The 23,764-nt window shown below is 43.4% G+C and overlaps 1 protein-coding gene across 1 annotated transcript in view; it reads left to right on the top strand.

Moving 5' to 3' along the window:
- Window positions 1-23,764, top strand: part of PARP8 (poly(ADP-ribose) polymerase family member 8) — a 333,484-nt gene that overhangs the window by 287,480 nt on the left and 22,240 nt on the right. The window contains exons 15-19 of the mRNA XM_073583404.1: window positions 10,453-10,545; window positions 12,402-12,527; window positions 13,436-13,501; window positions 15,528-15,595; window positions 19,675-19,723. Of these exons, the coding sequence (XP_073439505.1) occupies window positions 10,453-10,545; window positions 12,402-12,527; window positions 13,436-13,501; window positions 15,528-15,595; window positions 19,675-19,723 (402 nt within the window). The remainder of the gene's footprint in view (window positions 1-10,452; window positions 10,546-12,401; window positions 12,528-13,435; window positions 13,502-15,527; window positions 15,596-19,674; window positions 19,724-23,764) is intronic.

The raw sequence follows: 23,764 nt of genomic DNA, 5'->3' as shown, positions 1-23,764 counted from the left end.
GCGTTTAGTTGGACCATCATTTATTTTTCAATGGGACAATGACCCCAAATACACCTCCAGGCTGTGTAAGGGCTATTTGACCAAGAAGGAGAGTGATGGGGTGCTATGCCAGATGACATGGCCTCCACAGTCACCAGACCTCCTGAACCCAATCGAGATGGTTTGGGGTGAGCTGGACCGCAGAGTGAAGGCAAAAGGGCCAACAAGTGCTAAGCATACCTGGGAACTCCTTCAAGACTGTTGGAAGACCATTTCCGGTTACTAAATCTTGAAGCTCATTAAGAGAATGCTAAGAGTGTGCAAAGCAGTAATCAAAGCAAAAGGTGGCTACTTTGAAGAACCTAGAATATAAGACATATTTTCAGCTGTTTCACACTTTTTTTGTTAATTATATAATTCCACATGTGTTAATTCATAGTTTTGATGCCTTCAGAGTGAATCTACAATTTTATAGTCATGAAAATAAAGAAAACTCTTTGAATGAGAAGGTGTGTCCAAACTTTTGGTCTGTATTGTACATCCGCCATTACTAAGCAGCAGTTTACCACCTCTGCACGGTGGACCCTGGGCTGCGAACGCACCTTACTATCATTTTATTATTTGGTGCGTTCCGCCAGCCCTAACATTATATTAGCGCCGGGGTCTGGCTTGTAATGGCGGAAGAGCAGCGACTACAGCGGTACGTCCAGCAGCTGGAGGGTAGGTTGGTGGCTCTTGAGCGCACAACCACAGCCGTGGATGTTACCGCAGTAGCTGCTCAGGCTGCTAGCGTGGCTGTAGCCACTTTGTCCACTGCCACCCCTGTTCTGACATTATCCCGACTCCTGCTGCCAGATAAGTTTTCTGGTGATAGCCAGTCATGTAGGGGATGCGTGAGCCAGTGTGAAATACACTTTGAGCTCCTGGCAGCACGTTTCCCCTAAGAGCGGGCCAAGGTGGGATTCATAATATCCCTCTTGTCGGACAGGGTGTTGGAGTGGGTCACGCCATTGTGGGAGTGGGTCGACACTCCACCGGGCCGGTGTCAAGGCGGGAATGTGTCACAGCAGCGGTGACCCGGTCCGTGGCCCTGGGCACCCAATATCAATGGCGGTGATGTTAATGGTGTTAAAGTTAATATGAATAGTTTGTGACGCCACCCGTGGTGTTTAGCAAGTAAGATGGTAAGCCAACGCTTCATACAGATCTGCTGGGACTGATGGTGTGGTGTAGCAGAGATGGTATAGCTCCCCACAGGTGGAGCTGTAATCCCAGGGCAGTGTAGGTGCAATGGATGAGGAGAGGCGCAGAATGGTATGGAGGCTGGTACCCAGGTGTAGTGGTGCTGGAATAACTGGAGGACACCAGAGTATGCGGTTCCAAAGCTTTACTTACTGTTTGCAGTTCACACAACTGCCTGCCTCCGTACTGTGTTCTCCAGGTCAGGGCTCCAGCCAACCTCCAGGCAGGATAGGAATCTCCCCTCCACACTCCGCCATCATGTACCTTACTGAACGACTCCTCCAATTCCCCTTTAGGTGCGAAGCACTCTAGTACTTAGTTACCCTGGAATGCCTCTCTCTAGGTGTTCCTAGTCTTTACTTGTATGACAGACAGCTGTAGCCTGCTTCGGGGACTCCTCACTGCGTCCCGGCTCTCTATTCAGTTGCTGTTGTGTCCCAAGTCTATGATGGGAGCAAGGCGTTAGCGACTCACTACTCCTCTGGTGTCTGTTGCCGGACATAAAGATCCAATCAACCTCGGGGACCGGGCCCTGGCCTTTGCGCTCTCTGGACTGGAAGGGTTCTCTTTCTCAACCTGCTTCCCACCGTCCTTCTATTCTCCTTCATTCCGATCTCTCTTATGGAAGGTTAGGTTATCAATCTTATCAGTCTCTTTCTCTGGTCTTTCTCGTGCCAGCAGCCCAGATGACTGGGACCTGCTGCAGCACGTCCCTCAGACACCCATCTTCTCTCTTCTCTCTCCTCTAACCAACTAACTAACTAACTTTCACTCTTCCCTCTCTTTTATATCTAACTCCACCTGCCTCCCCAGCACCTCTCGTGTTACCAAGCAGGATTCCGCGAGGGGTGCTCTGCTAACCCCCAGCCTGAAGCTGTTAGGTGGCCCCACTGAACTATCCTGTGTGTGGGGTGCAGGTGTTGGAATACGGAAAGGAGTTCCCAGCCTACCTGGATGGTGGGGCACTACACCAAAGGAGAAGGTGCCGTTCCTCTGTGGCGACTGAAGCCTCAGGGGCGCCACAGGAGAATGACGATCGTGCGGTACAGAGTGTTTCACAGTTTCTGAGCACTCTGAAACAGGTCTTTTTGGGATCTCGAGTCACCCACGATACGGCACTCCAACTGCTGGCATCTACACAGGGTTTGTTCATGGTCAGCCATTTTGCTGTCTATTTCCGGACTCTGGCTTCCAAGCTGGAGTGGCCGGATAAAGTCCTCATTAACGTGTTTTGGAGGGGGCTGGCTGACCATGTAAAGGACGCTCTGGCCACTAGGGAGATTCCTGCCACACTGGAGGAGCGAATAGCGTTTTGTACCCGCATCGACCTTCGATTTACCCTTGGTACGCATGTGTTGTGCAGCCTAGCCTGTTAAGTGCCCAGGTCTAGGTGTAGGTAGAGGCAGAGTCAGAGACTGGAATCAGTGTCCACCAGTGGCTCTACACGCCACGGTGCACATGCTCGACACTCCACCATAGACAGCGTCTGTAGTGGTGTCCGCAGGTGCGACGCCACGTGCCCAGAAGGTCTAGAGGGACTCTGACCCCGTGTCCTTGGGGCAGAGTTCTGTGACTGCATTCTGTGCGACCCTTTGCCGAGTTCTGTGAGTTCTAACAGACTCCGGCATTTAAGTTCCGCGGTACTGTGGCTCTGTGACGTAACAGAGTCCGCTCCTGTTCACACCTGGTGACGTTAACCCGCGTGTGACCTTTTGTATACCGCTATATACATCCGCCATTGCTAAGCAGCAGTTTACCACCTCTGCACGGTGGACCCCGGGCTGCGAATGCACCTTACTATCATTTTATTATTTGGTGCGTTCTGCCAGCCCTAACAGGAAGTGGTTGATTTTTTTTCTTTTTAACACTACATAAACCAGAGTTTTATTTTGGTACAGGTAATGGAAATTAACCCTTCTCTTCCCATTTCCTCCACTGGTTCTCTGTTTTTTTTAAATACTGAGTAATTGGTACATCTTTGATGCTGCGGATTTTCTGCAGCATTTCTGCAGCAAATAGCTAATTTAGGCTATTTGCATTTTTTTAATTGTGATTTTTATAGACTATTTTATAGTACTTTCTCTGCTGCATTTTTTGTCTCTTTTGGTACATCAGGTTTTTAATAAAGCTGCGTTGTTTAAGAAACTTCTTGTAGACTGAGTTTCCTTATTTTGATAAAACTTTATTGATGAAATCACGCGCAGATTGAATGCGCTTTAAAATGTACTAAAAATGCATATTCCTTTTTACCTGCTGATTATCTGCATCTGATTTAAGTATATGGGGAAAATCTGCTCATGAAACACGTATTTGCTACAAGAGAAATTGATATTCTGCGGACTTAAAAATCGCACCCCAGATCAGTTCCCTGAGCATTAAGAAAAAAAAGTGGGCATGAGATTTTTATAGATCCTATACATTTTGCTGGAACTGTAATAGGTTGTGTTTTTTGTACAAGAAAAAATATGCAGCAAAAAAAATATTATGGAAAATTAGCCAAAAAAATACTAAACAAAATAAAAACAAAAAGTTCTCCGATCTAGCTGTTGTAATAGCAACATTAATTGACTGTTATTAATATAGGTAGAGATCTTTAAATAAATAAATTAGCATTGTAATCATCAGATTATAATGCTAATTTATATATTATACAATATAATTATTATAATATAATAATTATATATTCATTTAATATATTAAGTTAAATATTAAATAATATATATATATATATATATATATATATATATATATACCGTATATACAGCTCTGGCAAAAATTAAGAGACCACTGCAAAATTTTCAATTTGTCTGATTCTTCTCTTTATAGGTATATTTTTGAGTAAAATGTAAATTGCTCTTTTATTCTATAAACTACTGACAACATGTCTCCGAATTCCCAAGCACTAAATTTTGTATTTATTTTCAGAAAATGAGAAATGGTCAAAATAACAAAAACATGCAGTGCTTGCAGACCGCAAATAATGTTAAGAAATCAAATTCATAATAATTTACAAATAACAATACTAATGTTTTAACTCAGGAAGAGTTCAGAAATCAATATTTTGTGGAATAACCATGATTGTTAATCACAGCTTTCATGCGTCTTGGCGTGCTTTCCACCAGTCTTTCACACAGCTTTTGGGTGACCTTATGCCACTCCTGGTACAAAAATGTAAAAAAGGATTGTTTTTCCAGCATCTGGTAAAATTAGTTCTTTCTTTATTTTAACCCCTTCCTGACATCCGACGTACTATCCCGTCCATGGGACCCGGGCCCCTATGCCCATGGGCGGGATAGTACGTCTACCGCGATCAGCGGCGCCCACGTGGTGAGCGCCGCTGATCGCGGCCGGGTGTCAGCTGATTATCACAGCTGACACCCGGCACAATGTGTCAGGGGCGGTCACGTTAACCCCTTGCACACCGCGATCAAACATGATCGCGGTGTACCGGGGTTTAAAGGGAAGCATCGGCAGGGAGGGGGCTCCCTCCGTGCTTCCCTGAGCCCCCCACGGCAGCGCAATGTGCAGCGCTGCTGCCGGGGGCTCCTTTCCTGCAGGCCCCCGAATCCAAGATGGCAACGGGGGCCTTCGGGGGCCTGCAGGAAGCTGGCTTCCTCAGTGCCTGCAAAGCGCAGGCATGAGGAAGCCTTGTGCACTGCCTGTGACAGATTGCTGATCTGTCACAGTGATCTGTGATGTGACAGATCAGTGATCTGTCACAGAACAGTGATGTCCCACCTGGGACTATTTAATAAAGTAAAAAAAAAATAAAAATAAAGTGTTAAAATAATTTAAAAAAAATCGCCAAATAAATTACAAAAAAAAAAAAAATATTCCCCCAAATAAATCCATTTTTTGAAAATAAAAAAAAAACAATAAAAGTACACATATTAGGTATCGCCGCGTCTGTAACGACCCGCCCTATAAAACTGTCCCATTAGTTAACCCCTTTAGCGAACCCCTTAAAAAATAAAAATAAAAAACGAAGCAAAAAATAATGATTTATTATCATACCGCCAAACAAAAAGTGTAATAACGCGCGATCAAAAAGACGCATATAAATATCCATGGTACCGCTGAAAACGTCATCTTGTCCCGCAAAAAACGAGCCTCCACATAGCATCATCAGCGAAAAAATAAAAAAGTTATAGCTCGCAGAATAAAGCGATGCAAAAATAATTATTTTTATATAAAATAGTTTTCATTGCATAAAACCGACAAAACATAAAAAAACGACCTAAATGAGGTATCGCTGTAACCGTATTGACCCGAAGAATAAAACCGCTTTATCAATTTTACCGCACGCGGAACGGTGTAAACGCACCCCCCCAAAAGAAATTCATGAAACGCTGGTTTTTGTTCATTCTGCGTCCCAAAAATCGGAATAACAGCGATCAAAAAATGTCACGTGCCCGAAAATGGTACCAATAAAAACGTCAACTCGTCCCGCAAAAAATAAGACCTCACATTACTCGGTGGATCAAAATACGGAAAAATTATAGCTCTCAATATGTGGTGATGCAAAAACTATTTTTACAATAAAAAGCGTCTTTTAGCGTGCGACAGCCGCCAAACATAAAAACCGCCATAATAGTAAATCAAACCCCCCGTTATCACCCCCTTAGTTAGGGAAAAATAATAAAATAAAAAAAATGTATTTATTTCCATTTTTCCATTAGGGTTAGGGTTAGGGTAGGGTTAGGGCTAGGGCTAGGGTGAGGGTTAGGGCTAGGGTTAGGGCTAGGGTTAGGGCTAGGGTGAGGGTTAGGGCTAGGGTTAGGGTTAGGGTTAGGGCTAGGGCTGAGATTAAGGTTAGGGGTGTGTTGGGGTTCGGGTTGGAGTTAGAATTGGGGGTTTCCACTGTTTGGGCACATCAGGAGCTCTCCAAATGCAACATGGCGTCTGATTTCAATTCCAGCCAATTCTGCGTTGAAAAAGTCAAATGGTGCTCCTTCCCTTCCAAGCTCTGACATGCGCCCAAACAGTGTTTTACCCCCACATGTAGGGTATCAGCCTACTCAGGACAAATTGCAAAACAATTTTTGTGGTCCAAGTTCTCCTGTTACCCTTAGGAAAATAAAAAATTGGGGGCAAAAATATCATTTTTGTGGAAAAAAATGATTTTTTTATTTTCACGTCCGAGCGTTATAAAATTCCGTGAAGCACTTGGGGGTTCAAAGTGCTCACCTCACATCTAGATAAGTTCCTTAGGGGGTCTAGGTTTCAAAATGGGGTCATTTGTGGGGGGTTTCCACTGTTTAGGTACATTAGGGGCTCTCCAAAGGCAACATGACACCCGCAGACCATTCCATCAAAGTCTGAATTCCAAAACATCACTACTTCCCTTCCGAGCCCCGACGTGTGTCCATACAGTAGTTTTCTCCCACATATGGGGCGTCAGCGTACTCAGGACAAATTGGACAACAACTTTTGGGGTTCAATTTCTCCTGTTACCCTTGGGAAAATAAATAAATTGGGGACTAATTGATCATGTTTGTGGAAAAAATACGATTTTTTTATGTTCATGCCCGGGCATTATAAACTTCTGTGAAGCCCTTGGGGGTTCAAAGTGCTCACCTCACATCTAGATAAGTTCCTTAGGGGGTCTAGTTTTCAAAATGGGGTTATTTGTGGGGGGTTTCCACTGTTTAGGTACATTAGGGGCTCTCCAAAGGCAACATGAAACCCGCAGACCATTCCATCAAAGTCTGCATTCCAAAACGTCACTACTTCCCTTCCGAGCCCCGACGTGTGCCCATACAGTAGTTTTCTCCCACATATGAGGTATCAGTGTACTCAGGACAAATTGGACAACAACTTTTGGGGTCCAATTTCTCCTGGTACCCTTGGGAAAATAAAAAAATGGTGACTAAAAGATCATGTTTGTGGAAAAAGTATGAATTTTTTATTTTCACGCCCGGGCGTTATAAACTTCTGTGAAGCACTGGGGGGTTCAAAGTTCTCACCACATATCTAGATAAGTTCCTTAGGGGGTCTAGTTTCCAAAATGGTGTCATTTGTGGGGGGTTTCCACTGTTTTGGTACATCAGGGGTTTTCCAATCGCGACATGATGTCCGATCTCAATTCCAGCCAAAAACGTCAAATGGCGCTGCTTCCCTTCCAAGCTCTGCCATGCGCCCAAATAGTGGTTTACTCCCACATGTGGGGTATCAGCGTACTCAGGACAAATTGCACAATAACTTTTAGGGTCCTGTTACCCTTGGGAAAATAAAAATTGGGGTGAAAAGATCATTTTTGTGGAAAAAATATGATTTTTTAATTGTACCGCTGTACATTATAAACTTCTGTAAAGCCCTTGTGGGTTCAAAGTTCTCACCACATATCTAGATAAGTTGCTTGGGGGGTCTAGTTTCCAAAATGGTGTCACTTGTAGGGGGTTTCCACTGTTTAGGTACATCAGGGACTCTCCAAACGTGACATGGCGTCCGATCTGAATTCCAGACAATTTTGCATTGAAAAAGTCAAACGGCGCTCCTTCCATTCTGAGCTCTGCCATGCGCCGAAACAGTCGTTCCCCCCCACATATCAGGTATCAGCGTACTCAGGACAAATTGCACAATAATTTTTGCAGTCCAGTTTCTCCTGTTACCCTTGGTAAAATAAAAAAAATTGAACCTGAAGTACTCTTTTTGTGAAAAAAAGTTAGATGTTCATTTTTTTTTAAATATTCAAAAAAATTCCTGTGACGCACCTAAAGGGTTAATAAACTTCTTGAATGTGGTTTTGAGCACCTTAAGGGGTGCAGTTTTTAGAATGGTGTCACTTTTGGGTATTTTCTATCATATAGACCCCTCAAAGTGGCTTCAAATGTGATGTGGTCCGTAAAAATAAAATGGTGTTGTAAAAATGAGAAATCGCTGGTCAACTTTTAACCCTTATAACTTCCTAACAAAAAAAAATTTTGGTTCCAAAATTGTGCTGATGTAAAGTAAACATGTGGGAAATGTTAGTTATCAAGTTTTTTGGGTGCCATATCTCTGTGATTTAAGGGCATAAAAATTCAAAGTTGGAAAATTGCGAAATTTTCAAAATTTTCGCCAAATTTCCGTTTTTCTCACAAATAAACGCAAGTTATTTGAATGAAATTTTACCACTAACATGAAGTACAATATGTCATGAGAAAACAATGTCAGAATCACCTGGATCCATGGAAGCGTTCCAGAGTTATGACCTCATAAAGGTACAGTGGTCAGAATTGTAAAAATTGGCCCGGTCATGAACGTGCAAACCACCCTTGGGGGTGAAGGGGTTAAATCCATTAAAACTTGCAAAAATTATAATGGTTGCATGCATAGACAAGTCAGGGGAACAAGACGTGTTTCGAACGCTCACTTGCGTTTTTTATCACATCTGCTCCCCCGCCTTGTCTATGCAACCATTGTAATTTTTGCAAGTTTTAATGGATTTAAAATACAGAAAGAACTAATTTTACAAGATGCTGGAACAAACCTTTTATTTCCTTGAGCACATTATCTGGTGTGGATCCACCTGTTTCCATGCAAACTGGACTTCAAGTACTAGGTGAGCTGGCTTTCCTTTTACTATATATATATATACGTAAAATGTAATAAGCTGAAGAGCCCAGCGTTGCCCGGGCATAGTAATTAGGTGCCGTCCCACTCCCTCCCTCTCTCCACCCACCGTCCCGCATTCTCCCTCAGCAGCTCCGCTCTCCATCCACCATCCCGCTCTCTCCCTCTGCAGCCCCGTTTTCGCTTTGCAGCCCCGCTTTCTTCCTCCACAGCCCAGCTCTCAATCCATCGTCACGCTCTCTCCTTCCGCAGCCCCACTGTACAATCGCCGTCCCGCATTCTCCCTCCACAGCCCCGCTCTCTCCCTCAGCAGCTTTTGTCCTCCACTAGCCTTTCCGCTCTCTTCCTCTGCAGTCCCGCTCTATGCTCACCGTCCTGCTCTCTCCCTCCACAGTGTCTGTCCCCCTCTTCTTCAGCATCCAACTCTCCACCCGTGTCCCGCTCTCTCCCTTAACAGCCCCTCTCTCCACCCGCCATCACACTCTCTCCTTCCGCAACCCCGCTCTCCACCCGCCGTCCCGCTTTCTCCCTCTGCAGCCCCGCTCTCAATGTGCTGTCCTGTTCTCTCCCTCCACAGCCCTGCTCTCTCCCTCCACAGCTCTGCTCTTTTCCTCTACAGCCCCGTCTCCATGCGCCATCCAGTTCTATCCCTCCGCAAACCCGCTCTTCATCTGTGTCCCGCTTTTCTTCCACAGCCCCGCTCTCTCATTCCACAGCCCCGCTTTCTCCCTTCACAGCCCTGATCTTTTCCTCTACAGCCCTGGACTCCTTGCGCCATCCCGCTCTATCCCTCTGCAGCCCTACTCTCCATCTGTGTCCCACTCTCTCCCTAGCAGTTTCCGCTCTCCACTCGCGTCCTGCACTTTCCCTCTGCAAACCTGCGCTCATCTGCCAGTGGGCGGGTCTATGTGGAGTGGGCCTGGCTTGATACATACACACACACACATACATACACTCAGCTTTATATATATATAGAACATATATTATTTAGATATATATCACAATTTTATTGAATATAATATAATAGTATGACTCTATAATAATTATATATATAATATATATTATATAGTATATATTATAAAGTGTATATATATTATACAATATATTATAAAACAATATATATATACAGCATATGTGTATATTATATACATTAATTAGATATAATCTAATTATCAAACTGCGTTGAATAGTGCAGCCAGATTATTCCACTTTGTCATAACATTTCCTTTTAGGATGCAAAGAATGATAAAACCCAATGCCCAAAGCCGTGAATTCTGATTATGTAATGAAATTAGGCTGCGTTTCCCACTGGAAGCAATGAAGCAAAGCCCATTGTGTGCTGCTTTACTGTACATCAACTTATTTGACATCTCATTTCACAACTGCTGAGCAATGTAGAAGCGTATCATGAATTAAAACATGAAGAGAGCCTGCAGGAGCCATTTAACTATCGCCGCGTGGGCGATTTGTCTTGTCACAACGGTGCCACCTGGTGGTCAAAAGTCATCATTGCATGTCTCATGCTAACTTTGTATTTTAGGTTATTATGCTATTGAAAGTGTATGTAAACTCCATTTTTATCGACTCCTATAAAATAGATTACCCAATAATAATGTAATAAAAGCTCAGCTATTTGCTCATTTTAACTGATATTTGTTCATTTTCTTCTTTTGACAGCCTACTGTTTGTGAAAGAGAGCTTTGTGTATTCGCTTTTCAGACACTGGGTGTAATGAATGAAGCTGCAGATGAAATTGCAACCGGTGCTCAGGTATAAAGAATAACGTTACAGACAATAGAGATTGTGGAATACTTTCCAATGTTATAAATTTTGCACTGCTAATATTGAGAATTATAATAATTGATATTATTATGTTCTATTCAAGCTAGTTTGCATTTGAGGAGCTAGACTAGGCCAGGGTTTTTTCCATCCTTTGTGGATATAGTATTCTTATATCTAATGAATCTGTCACAGCAGCACAGAGTTTATCAGCACAGTCAACTTCTATGAATCCATTCCCATTTATGTTAGCTATTAACCCCTTACTGCCAGCTGATGGAATAGTATGTCAGCTGGCAGTATCCCCCGCTTTGAGGTGGGCTCCTGGTGGTAAGCCCACCTCAAAGCCGCGACATGTCAGCTGTTTTAAACAGTTGACATGTGCCCGCAATAGGCGCGAGCGGAATCGCGATCCGCCTGCGCCTATTATCTAGTTAAATCCCGCTGTCAAACGCTGACAGCGGGCATTTAACTAGTTCTTCCGGTGGTCGGTCGGAAATAAGCGCATCACTGACCCCCGTCACGTGATCGGGGGTCAGTGATCCATTGCCATAACAACCTAAGGTCTCCAGACCTCTATGGTTGTGGATGGCAGATTGCTATGAGCGCCACCTTGTAGTCGGCGCTCATAGCAATGCCGTAATTCAACTACATAGAGGTGATCTATGCATCACCTCTATGCAGCAGAGGCGATCGGGCTATTAAAGCATGCCAAAAGTTAAAAAAAAAAAGTGTTAAAAATATATAAAAAAAAAATAAGTTCAAATCACCCCCCTTTCGCCCCAATCAAAATAAAACAATAAAAAAAATCAAGCATAAACATATTTGGTATCACCGCGTTCAGAATCACCCGATCTATCAATAAAAAAAGTATTACCTGATCGCAAAACGGTGCAGCAAGAAAAATGATCAAACGCCAGAATTACGTTTTTGGGTCGCCGCGAAACTGCATTAAAATGCAATAACGGGCGATCAAAAGAACGTATCTGCACAAAAGTGGTTTCATTAAAAACGTTACCTCGGCCCACAAAAAATAAGCCCTCACCCAACCCAAGATCACGAAAAATGGAAACGCTACGGGTCTCGGAGAATGGCACAATTTTCTTTTCTTTTTTTTTTTTTTTTTTTTTTTAGCAAACTTTGGATTTTTTTTCACCACTTAGATAAAAAAGAACTTCTACATGTTTGGTGTCTATGAACTTGTAATGACCTGGAGAATCATAATGGCAGGTCTGTTTTAGCATTTAGTGAACCTAGCAAAAAGGCCAAACAAAAAACAAGTACACTACATGGTAAAACCAATGGTGTCGTTCAAAAGTACAACACATCCCGCAAAAAATAAGTCCTCACATGGCCACATTGATGGAAAAAATAAAAAAAGTTATGGCTCTGGGAAGAAGGGGAGCGAAAAACGAAAATGGAAAAAACGGAAAAGCTCCGGTCATGAAGGGGTTAAAAGTTGCATCTTTTTTGCCTTTTTAGACCACCCTCTTCACTTTTCACCCTCTTTTGTATAAAGGGGAAAAAATGTGCAACTTTTTAAAGCTACAAAACTTGGGTAAAAGAAATGAAAAATCAGGATACAGAAAGATACATGACCTACGACATTAGAAAGTGGTGCAGATTATTACAGAGATCTATCCATGAGCCGGTCTAGACTCTTAGCTTGTAGCCCATAGGCCGATCGAAGATGATATTTCTCCAGCGGACTTTCTTCAAGACTGTCGTAAGATAAATTAGTCTTGATGAATTGGCCCTTCTGTGTTTTCCCCCCTTCTGTCAAACTTTATGCAATCGATGCATGCTACAATAACTAATATGTCATTTTTCCCATGTTATGCTTCCAGGTTGTAGATCTCCTTGTGTCAATGTGTCGTTCTGCTTTGGAATCTCCGAGGAAAGTTGTCATATTTGAGCCATATCCTTCAGTGGTAGACCCCAATGATCCTCAGACCCTGGCCTTTAATCCACGAGTATGTGTTTTTCTTTTTTCTTTTTAGTTGTTTGCGGACTAGCACAAAAACTACTGGGCTAGTCTAGTTCCTTGTCCTGGCTGAACGGTACCACACTGGTCACGTGGCCAAAGATGGCTTCATGCCACTGCTATGTTGTAGTATAATGCAAGGGAATGGAGTAGAATAGCGACCCTTAGGATTCCATGTCACAAAAAATCCAACTTATGTTAATTTGTAATTCGTTTTTTGTGATTGCTGTACGGCATTCACGCACATTATGCTGCGATATAGCAGTGGCATACAACAATCTACTGGGAGATCTGTGTCGCAGCCGCCATCTAACCCCGGTTCCTCAACAGCTATCTCTTCATACACAGGAACACTTGGCTAAGCGCTCTGTTCTCTGAGTGTCACCACTAGACTCCTCTGACTGTGGCTTATCTCCAAGGAGAGCAAAAGGATTGAACTCTGAAATTCAGCAGATCAGAACCTTCTCTCCCCTGACATCATCGGGAGAGGGTTGGGAGGCCCCCATTTAACTGTTTTCTTTTGAGGGTCAGGAAGGGGTTAAAATAATAAAATATATTTATAGCCACCTGTCCTAGATCACTATGACTATACGGCATCCAGTAGGTAATGCCCAAATAGTTTCCAAGAAGCAACCGAAGGGAGTGCACATTTTCATTGACTTTGGGTGTGAATGAAAAGGAAAACAATTAGGCCGAATTCTTAAATACTGGGTTTGTTACCCATAGCAACCAATCAGAGTTCAGCTTTCAGTTTTCAAGATCAGATTATGAAATGAAAGCTGTGCTGTGATTGGTCGCCATGGACAGTTTTACTATTTCACGGTTGTTGTTTATTTCCCCTCCCTTTTTTTTAATATTAAAATAAGATTTCCTGACATGTCTTCATTTTCTTAATAGAAAAAGAACTACGACCGAGTAATGAAAGCATTAGACAGTATCACTTCCATCAGAGAGATGACGCAGGTGAGCACATTTATTTTTATATCGTAATGAGATTTATTTCATCTTATTACATAATAACCTAGATTAGACAGATCTGATAAATATAGCCAGGGTAATGGTTGTCTGGAAGCCGCGTGCGGTCTCCATTGACATAAATTGAATGATATTATAAGTCAGACGACAGTGAGGATCGCTGACGTGATGAAATACATGCAAACAACAAGTTATCAGCTCACCATTGCTGAAGTAAGTCTCCTTACCTTGGCATGTCACTCTCCGCAAGGAGAAACGTTACCTCTTGGATTCCGATCAGACACCTCTCACACAGCCAAACCAGATCTCACACTTTGCACTGATGAGGGGCAGTACCCGGAAGCACAGTGTCTGCAGCTTGAGAATCTGGTTTTGGCTTTTATCCTAAGTTATATAACAAGGCTCGCCAAAGGCTCGACATTGACTTCTAGGATTGCTACTTCCAATAGGTGGCACTAGAGTTCTAGTCCTCTTCCTCTCTGAAGAGGCAATTTGCATATTTCCCAGAGGAGCATTGCAGCTTTAAAGGGAATCTGCCACCTTTTTTTTTGACTATAAGATGCGGCCACCGCCATTAGGGGCTTATCTACAGCATTCTATAATAATAAGCCCCCGATGTAACCTGAAAGATAAGAAAAACGAGTTATATTCTACTCACCCAGGGACGGTCCGGGTCCAATGGGTGTCGTGGTCCGATCTAGCGCCTCCCATCTTCTAGCAATGATGTCCTCTTCTTGCTTCCCATCGCAGCTCTGGCTCAGGCGCACTGCTCTGCCCTCTCTGACCTTTCCCAGCACCTGCGCACTGCAGTACTCTACCCTGCCCTCAACAGGGCAGAGCAGTGCGCCGGAGCTGCGACGGGAAGCAAAGAAGAGGACGTCATCGCTAGAAGATGGGAGGCGCCGGACCGGACCATGACACCCATCGGACCCGGACCGCCCCTGAGTGAATATAATATAACTCGTTTTTATTCTCTTTCAGGTTACATCGGGGGCTTATCTACAGCATTGCAGAATGCTGTAGATAAGCCCCTGATGGCGGTGCCGGCAGCTGATAGTCGAAAAAATAGGTGACAAATTCCCTTTAAGTCTCCTCACCTCAGCATGCTAAACATGTCACTCTCCGTAAGGCGAAACATTACCCCTTACTTTGCACTGAGGAGGGGCAGTACCCTGTAACACAGTGTCTGCAACTTAAGAATCTGGTTTGGGCTTTTATCCCAAGTCATGTTACAAGGCTCATTAAAGGGTCGGTGTTGACTTTTTAGGATCAATACTTCCAGTAGGTGATGCTAGAGTTGTAGCCCTCTTCCTCTCTAAAGAGACAATTTGCATTGCTGAAGTTGGAATACGAAGTATAAACGTCGATGAACGAGGAGGACCAGCACTGAAAAAAATGATAAAAATGAAAAATGTATTGGATCATTTAAAAATATCACTTATGAGAAACAAGATACATGGAAAAAAAAGGGGAGTGGACAAAACCTTACGCGTTTTAGACATAGGCATGTGAGTGATACATTGCTGGTATTCGGGTCCCAGCTCCCACATCATGCTACTGTCAGATTACATGCACAGTTGCACATCAATCACGCTGAAGCAGTGATGTGACCACCATGAATCCTAATATTTTTTGTGTAGCTGTTTTCTTGTATTTAGTGCATTGTTATACTGTACAGTTATTAATGGCACTGTTATTGCTCCCTATATGCTGCTTTTCTATGAGCACCGTATGCCAGTATTGACTTGTGTGGCACTGCTACGTATGCACAGTATTGTATATAATTACTGCATTGGGTGGCAGTAGCAGGACAGTGCAACTGGAAATGTTGGGTGAGTCTTGTCCTTATGTGACCCAGCATGTCGTTTTGTAGTACAGTCACTCTCCTCCTGCCAATGATTCCTGTGTCAGTCCTTCATGGGGCTTGACGTTGCATTGATTAACTCATCATACACTAAGCTTGCATGGCGTATGCTGCAGTATCGCTGGTAATATTGTGATTTTCTTGTTTTAGGCACCTTACTTGGAAATCAAGAAGCAGATGGATAAGCAGGATCCCTTAGCCCATCCATTGCTGCAATGGTTTGTGATGTTATTTATAAAGTAGTCTATGTCGCTTCCTGACAAATACATTATCTTCCCAATCTAATCTGCTGCCGCGATATTGGGAACTAGGGACCGAATCCTCAGCGGAAGGGACCGAAATGACAAATAACACAGGAGCTAAAGCAGAAAGCACCAGAAGGAATCCATCACCATATGGCGGCAGGACGATAAAATATACCGTGCAGTAAATACACAGAAGGGATTTCTGAAAGAAGGATAGATGCTGGAAAATAAGTCCCGGGGCTCATACATCTGATGGGTGGAAATCATATTAAAGGAATTATCCATTGTTAGCAAGTGAAGAGTCCTCATAGTATAATAAAACTCCAGCACTGTTATGTAGGATTTCTCTGTGGTTTTACGGATCGCTGCTTGCAGTCATTGAATGAGAATATTTTTTGATCCTGTTCATATGATATACACACAGGTGTATGGCTTGTTATGGTTGCAGTACTTTTTTCATAGCTCATACTAAGGACTCGTGCAGATGACCGTAGTTTTGGTCTGAGTTCTGTCCGTCAAAATATCAGATCGCACTTGGATGACATCGGAATGCAGTCCAATTTTCAAGGACAGACAAACTTTTTTTTTTTTAATTCTCCACATCTGAGAAAAACGTATCCCACTCTGATTAGAGTGTGATTAGCATAAATCGGACTGTTTTTCTTGGATGGAGAACATGCGGTCTGTTCCTGCCATTACAATTCATTATACAAGTGACTGAGCAACGCGAGACCAGGACAGATTTCCATATTCTGAAATTGAACAATGAACGTTCCAGTTTACTGATTAAAAGCTGAAATCTTGATACAGATAAAAAAAATTGGAAAAGTGAACCATTTATCCTCCAGTGATTAAGCTTTGAAGGGGTAATACCGACAACATGAATTACCTACAGTGGGTACGGAAAGTATTCAGACCCCTTTACATTTTTCACTCTTTGTTTCATTGCAGCCATTTGGTAAATTTAAAAGTTAATTTTTTTCTCATTAAAGTACACTCTGCACCCCATCTTGACTGAAAAAAAAACAGAAATGTAGAAATTTTTGCAAATTTATTAAAAAGAAAAACTAAAATATCACCTGGTCATAAGTATTCAGACCCTTTGCTCAGACACTCACATTTAAGTCACATGCTGTCCATTTCCTTGTGATCCTCCTTGAGGTGGTTCTACTCCTTCATTGGAGTCCAGCTGTGTTTAATTAAACTGATAGGACTTGATTTATAAAGGCACAAACCTGTCTATATAAGATCTCACAGCTCACAGTGCATGTCAGACCAAATGAAAATCATGAGGTCAAAGGAGCTGGCCAAGGCGCTCAGAGACAGTGGGTCTGAATACTTTCCATACCCACTGTATATGCAGTATAAGTGGTCCAAGCTTCACTATCATGTGTATAATGGTCCAGTATCTCCCATGTGAATGAAGTGGCAGTGTGCATGGATCTCCATTCACTGTCTATACTCTTTTGTACCACCCCTCCAAAAGACAGATAAAGGTGAATGGAGTGGTGGTCCTACATGCTCACGACTGATCCATTCACATAGTCGGCACAAAAACCCCATTCTCTGAATCAGGGAAAGTTCTAGTGGTCAAACTACCCATCTATCATGCATTTTTAAATGTTGTTCTTGGGACACTCCTTTAATTTTAAAGTCACCATCCAAAAATACATATATGTTTAGGATTATACGAAGATAAGGTGAAGTCCCAAAAGCAAACATAAACTTGGTCTAATGAGGACCATTAGATTTCAGCACATTAGATCTGTTACACAGCTTTCCTATTCTCTTAATAGTAAATTCATGCATAAAAGATCCCCTATTACAAGTCCAAGCCAAGCCTATGTGGCATTAATATTAATCTAATGCTAGGTACAGACTGCATTTGTGCCCTCTGTCGGACGCATATGCTCAGGAAGTGTGCACTTGACCAGGGCTGTAGAGTCGGTAAGTCAAACCTACGACTCCACAGCCCTACAACACCACTACTCCGTGACTCCCGACTTCGACTCCACAGTACTGCCTCACTACTGAGCATGTACATAAAATGCATCGCTGGTCACTACTGAGCATGTACATAAAGTGAAACACAAAGAAAAAAACACAGTTTGACAAACGTGCAAAAATACTCTGCTGTAAAAAATATATATAACAGTAGACAGCAAGTGCTAATAGAAAGATGATAACAAAAACAGGGTATTTATTTGATACGTTTTTTGCAAAAAATGTATACTAAGCCACTTCACCAACGTCACGGTATACCCATCTCGGAGCAGTCCTATCTAATATATTTAAAACCTGATCATGTGAACAGTACCTATATGAGCAGGATTCAGAAAGACGCTGCCTGATGTGGGGACGCTGTGCAAGACGGCTCTTTATGTGCATGTCTCACAAGAGAGGGGCGAGAATCTCCCAAAACTTGCGTAAGCAAGAAACTAATGGATTAAAAACACATGAGACATGCACAAAAGTGAACAGGTCGGACGGACAGTGTTCACACCACCCAAAGACTGAAACACAAAGAAAAAAACACAGTATGACAAACGTGCAAAAATACTGTGCTTTAAAAAAATATATTTAACAGTACACAGCAAGTGCTAATAGAAAGATGATAACAAAAACGGTATTTATTTGATACGTTTTTTGCAAAAAATGTATACTAAGCCACTCTACCAACGTCACGGTATACCAATCTCGGAGCAGTCCTATCTAAAGTATTTAAAACCTGATCATGTGAACAGTACCTATATGAGCAGGATTCAGAAAGGCGCTTCCTGATGTGGACACACTGTGCAAGACGGCTCTTTATGTGCATGTCTCACAAGAGAGGGGCGGGAATCTCCCAAAACTTGCGTAAGCAAGAAACTAATGGATTAAAAACACATGAGACATGCACAAAAGTGAACAGGTCAGTCGGACAGTGTTCAATCCACCCAAAGACTGAAACACAAAGAAAAAAACACGACCAATCAGCGCATTCGAACGACGCACGCCTCCGTCGGGAGATCTGTGGCGCAGAGAGAGAGATTCTAGAATACCCAATGCGTTAGAATCGGGCCACCATCTAGTTAATTATATATTTTAGAAGTCAGATTCGGTCCATTTTATGCCGACCCCAGCTCCACCAAAATGGACACTGACTCTGACAGCCCTGCGCCTGATAGTACCCACAATCACAATGGATACTAGGCATCCATCCACCCAATGAAAAAAATGAGTACAGCATAAAATATGTTTCTTTGCAGTGTAATTCTATATAAGAAGCACAGCAACCAGATGGAGGCCAAACTAACACCCTTTTGGCCTCTGTTTAGTGAATGGGGGTCTATGGCAATGTTACAGTTTTACCAGGGGCGGACACAGACAGAAGAGGACTCCTAATCAATGACAGTGTATGGAGCCTTTGCAGTCCAGTATCTCATCAGAATGCCCAATTCCACATGCTGTGTAGGCAGTAGTGGTCCCTGTTACCTTTCGGGCTCCTGTGTGACTGTACAGATTGCACCAATGATACATCTGCCCGCGTTACATTATGTTACAGCTCCTGATGTATATGTGCTCTTAGTCTAATATATACAAATATGGGAAATTGACATGTTCCTTCTGCATTGCTGTAGGCTAATGCTTCCCAATCTGGGACCAGAGGCTCCACAGGGTGCAGATGTAGCAATGGCCCTGGAGCCTGAGGGTCCCCCATGACCCCTCTCACATAACAGGACACCAGTATTATTAGTAGCATTTCATAGCCATGAGTCCTGATACAGATTTTACATAGGGTCCCAGAATATTCATTTTGCTTACTGCTTTCATCACATTTTTTATGTTCAGAGTCGAGCGTTTGTCACTGTAACTGGGGCTTTTTCCTTTCCGCTTTGTTACCTCACCCAGTAAGATATCTTCTGTAAAGGCAATAAGAGAAGTGGCTGAAAAAGGATATTTGCAGAATGTGCCATTCGCTCCACAATTACCATGTAAATCCCTAACACGCGCTGAGCTTTAGAAACCAAGTGTCGGAGAACATCTGCTTATTCTTTGCTTATTTTTTGCAGGGTTATTTCAAGTAATAGGTCTCATATAGTGAAACTGCCAGTAAACAGGGTAAGTGGGCTTTCTTATATAAGCAATGAAGTCATATGGCTTGATTATACGGTGCATTGTTTTATGTTTTTAATGCTTTATATGTTGTGTTTTTGAGTTCATTTTCTTTCTCAGCATGTATTGTATTGCATGACAGTACTTACCGTTCAGTATTGTACACTGTAGATCAGTTTTACAGCCTAATGCACCCTACGTTTCCTAATGACCCCGTTGGTTCCAAGTCAATCTGTCAGTAAAATCAAACCCCCTACTTTCTTCCATTCCACATATATGGGTCTTTTAAAGGTGTCTATTGACACTTTTATATCTATCGATTGCTGCATGCCCAAGAAATCAGTGTATTTAGTCATGTGCAAATGAGCCAGTAAGTGCTCTGAGCGTGACAGAGCACTTCCTAAGTCTCTGCCTCCCCAGGTGGTGTCCCTGCCCACCCAGGTGGTGTCCCTGCCCAGCATCAGCCTCTTTGGCTTGATTCTTAGCTTACTGTCTGATTTCCTTGCTTGGCACCTGATGTCACGCAGATAGTGAGCTGTCAGTCATCTTAAAGAGGCTAGTGCTAGGTGGGGAAAATAACCTTTGGAAGTGCTCTATCATGCCAAAAGCACTTAAGACTTATTTCCATATGAATTAAATTACTAATTACTCAGGAGTGCAACAACAGAGAGAAGATTTAAAGGCACTGATGTATTTAGGATTTAACTCTCAAAGACCTGCATGCCCATAGTGTATGTTCAACTTGAAGAGAGTTCATCTTACTCACAGATTCCCTTTAAGGCCGGGGTCACACTTGTGAGAAACTCACACGAGTCTCGCATCTCAATACCCGCCACTGCCGCCGGCACTTGGGACCGGAGTGTGCAGCTGCATATATTTCTATGCAGCTGCACTCTCAGGTCCCAAGTGCAGGCGGCAGTGCCGGGTATTGAGATGCGAGACTCGGGCGAGTTTCTCGGAGGTGTTACCCCGGCCTAATACTTATTTCCCTGTGTCCCTTGCTGGCCAAATGGGGAACTGAGTATGTCATTGGTAGTTCGAAAACATTTTTTACATGTTTATAGTGCTCATTTGAAGGGCAGTACTTTTCCCTGGTGTCCCAGTGGCCCCTTAGTCAGCTCTACCGACAGGAACTGAAATTTATGATTGCAATGAACATAGATTTGTGCTGTCATTTAAGCTATTTTCTGTTGCAATTCATAATATATTTGTTCTGATGGCTAACCCAACCCTCCTGGGACACAGGCTACCCCAACCCTCCTGGGACACAGGATACCCCAACCCTCCTGGGACACAGGCTACCCCAACCCTCCTGGGACACAGGCTACCCCAACCCTCCTGGAGAAAGAGAAGTGAAAAGTCACACATTTTATTTCAATTATAGTGATTGCTAAAATTCACGGCAATGAGATTAAACGTCATTCATACACGTGGGCCTGACTGCTTTATATACAGTCATGGTCAAAAGTGATGACACCCTTGAAATTGTTGCAGAAAATGAAGTATTTCTCCCATAAAATTATTGCAGTTACAGTTATTTTTTGTTAGGCACATGTTTATTTCCTTTGTGTGTATTGGAACAACACACACAAAAAAGAAAAACAGAGAAAAAAAGGAAAGCTGGACATCATTTCACACAAAACACCAAAAATGGGCAGGAAAAATTGTTGGCATATTTCCAAAATTGTAGGTGAGCAACTTGGTTTGAAGCATGTGATGCTCATTCAAACTCACCTGTGGCTAGTAACAGGTGTGGGCAATAAGGAAATCACACCTGAAACCAGGTAAATAGGGGAGAAGTTGACTTAATTTTTGCATTTTGTGTCTGTGTGCCATAATCAGCATGGAGAACAGAAAGAGGAGAATAGAGCTGTCTGAGGACCTGAGAACCAAAATTGTGACAAATATCAACAATCTCAAAGGTACAAGTCCATCTGCAAAAACCTTGATGTTTCTTTGTCCACGGTGCGCAACATAATCAAGAAGTTTGCAACCCATGGCGCTGCAGCTAATCTACCTGGATGTGATGAAAGGTTGCAAAGCAGTATAGTCCGGATGGAGGATAAGCAGCCCAAATCAAGTGGAAAAGACATTCAAGCTGTCCTGTACTCTCAGGATGCGTCCATGCCAGCGCAAACTATCCGTCGACATTTGAATGAAATGAAACGCTATGGCAGGAGATCTAGGAGCACCCCACTACAGACATAGAGACATAAAACAGATAGATTGCACTGTGCCTAAAGGTGAGTAAGCCAAAATCCTTCTGGGAAAGTGTCTTGTGGACAGATGAGACCAATATAGAGCATTTTGTTAAAGCACATCATTCTACTGTGGAGGTGGTGATGGTTCAAAGATGTTTTGGGGTTGTTTTGCTGCCTATGGCACTGCGTGCCTTGACTGTGTGTAAGGCATTATGAAATCTGAAATTTATCAAAGGATTTTTGGTTGCAGTGTAGTGTCCGGTGTCAGAAAGCTGGGTTTGCGTCTGAGGTCATCAAGCAGGACAATGACCCAAACACGATTTACGAAGCACCCAGAAATGAATGGAAACAAAGTGCTGGAGAGTTCTGAAGTGGCCAGGAATTAGTCCGGATCTAAATCTCATTAAACACCTGTGGGGAGATCTTAATATTGCTGTTGGGAGATTGCTGTTGGGAGAAGCCGCCTTCAAATATGAGAGACCTGGAGCAGTTTGCTAAAGAAGTGGTCTAAAATTCCAATTGAGAGGTGTAAGTCCGGAGTCACACTACCGTATAACACGGCTGAGTCCTATGCGATAAAACATATAACACTCTGCCCAGTGTTATACTATGGGGCAGCTTAGATCTCCGATTATTTTCTCTCGCCGATTCAGGAGCACGATGCAATTGGCAGCGAGACTCAGCTCACTCGCACCCATACAAGTCTATCGGTGCGAGTGAAACATCGCACTGCACTCAGATATCACCCAAGTGCAGTGCGAATCTCGCCCGCATCAGAGGGGAAGGAGAAATTACTTTCACTGTCTCCTCCGCAGCTGTGTTTCGATCCTGTCATGCGAGAAGATTGGAGCACAGAGGACGTACTCTTGGCTCCCGCTCACAGCAGAGCAGGAGCCGTTTGTTAGTAGCATATCGCATCCAAAGCTGTCACATCAGATGATATATGCTTTTGTGACTCCAGACTAAGAAGATTGTTGATGGTTATAGGAAGCGATTGATTGCAATTATTTATTGCAAAGTGTGTGTGGGTCGCCCTCCCAGGGCTGTGGGGTACTCAGTACTGGGCCGGTGTCAGGGGGATGTGTCACAGCGGCGGTGACCCGGTCCGTGGCCCTGGGCGCCCAAGTAATGGGGGGAATGTAATGTAGTTTATGTGGAATGGAATAGTTCTTGACGCCACCTGTGGTGCTCGGCAAGGGAGGTGTTAAGCCGACGCTGCAGACAGATCCTCTGGGACAGATGGTAGGATGCAGCAGTGATGGTATAGCCCTCCACAGGCAGGGCTGATGTCGCAGGGCAGTGTAGTTGTAATGGTTGTGGAAAGGCGCAGGCAGTGTAAAGGATGGTACCCAGATGTAGCGGTGCTGAATGGGTTGGCGCGAGAATGAATGGAGGACATTGACGCTTGCAGTTCCAAAGCTTTACTCACAGTCTGTGGTACACAAGGGTGCCTGCCTCCGGGCCGTGTCCTCTGCATCAGAGACTCAGCCAACCTCCAGGCCAGATGGAAAGCTCCTTTCCAACACTCCGCCAACATGTACCTTTCCTGAACGACTCCTCTATTGCGCCTTAAGGTGTGAAGATCTCCAGTACCGTGGTACTCTGGAGTTCCTCCTGTCAGATGTTCCGAACAATCCTACTTGTATGGCAGACAGCTGTAGCCTCTCTCGGGGACCCCTTTCTCCGGAGTCCTGGCTCTCTATGCAGTTGCTGTTGTGCCCCAAGTCTTAGATGGGAGTAGTGCATTTACAGCCAACTACGGTACTCCACTGGTGTCTGCTGCAGAACCATAAGTGTCCATACAACCTCGTGGACCGGGCCCCGGCCTTGCGCTGAGAACCTATAG

This window comes from Dendrobates tinctorius, unplaced genomic scaffold (assembly GCF_039654945.1).
Source record: "Dendrobates tinctorius isolate UK_male_01 unplaced genomic scaffold, ASM3965494v1 ptg000078l, whole genome shotgun sequence".
NCBI classification, from domain to species: Eukaryota; Metazoa; Chordata; class Amphibia; order Anura; family Dendrobatidae; genus Dendrobates; species Dendrobates tinctorius.
The sequence above is the reverse complement of the archived record's forward strand: the minus strand, read 5'-3'. Positions and strand labels throughout refer to the sequence as shown.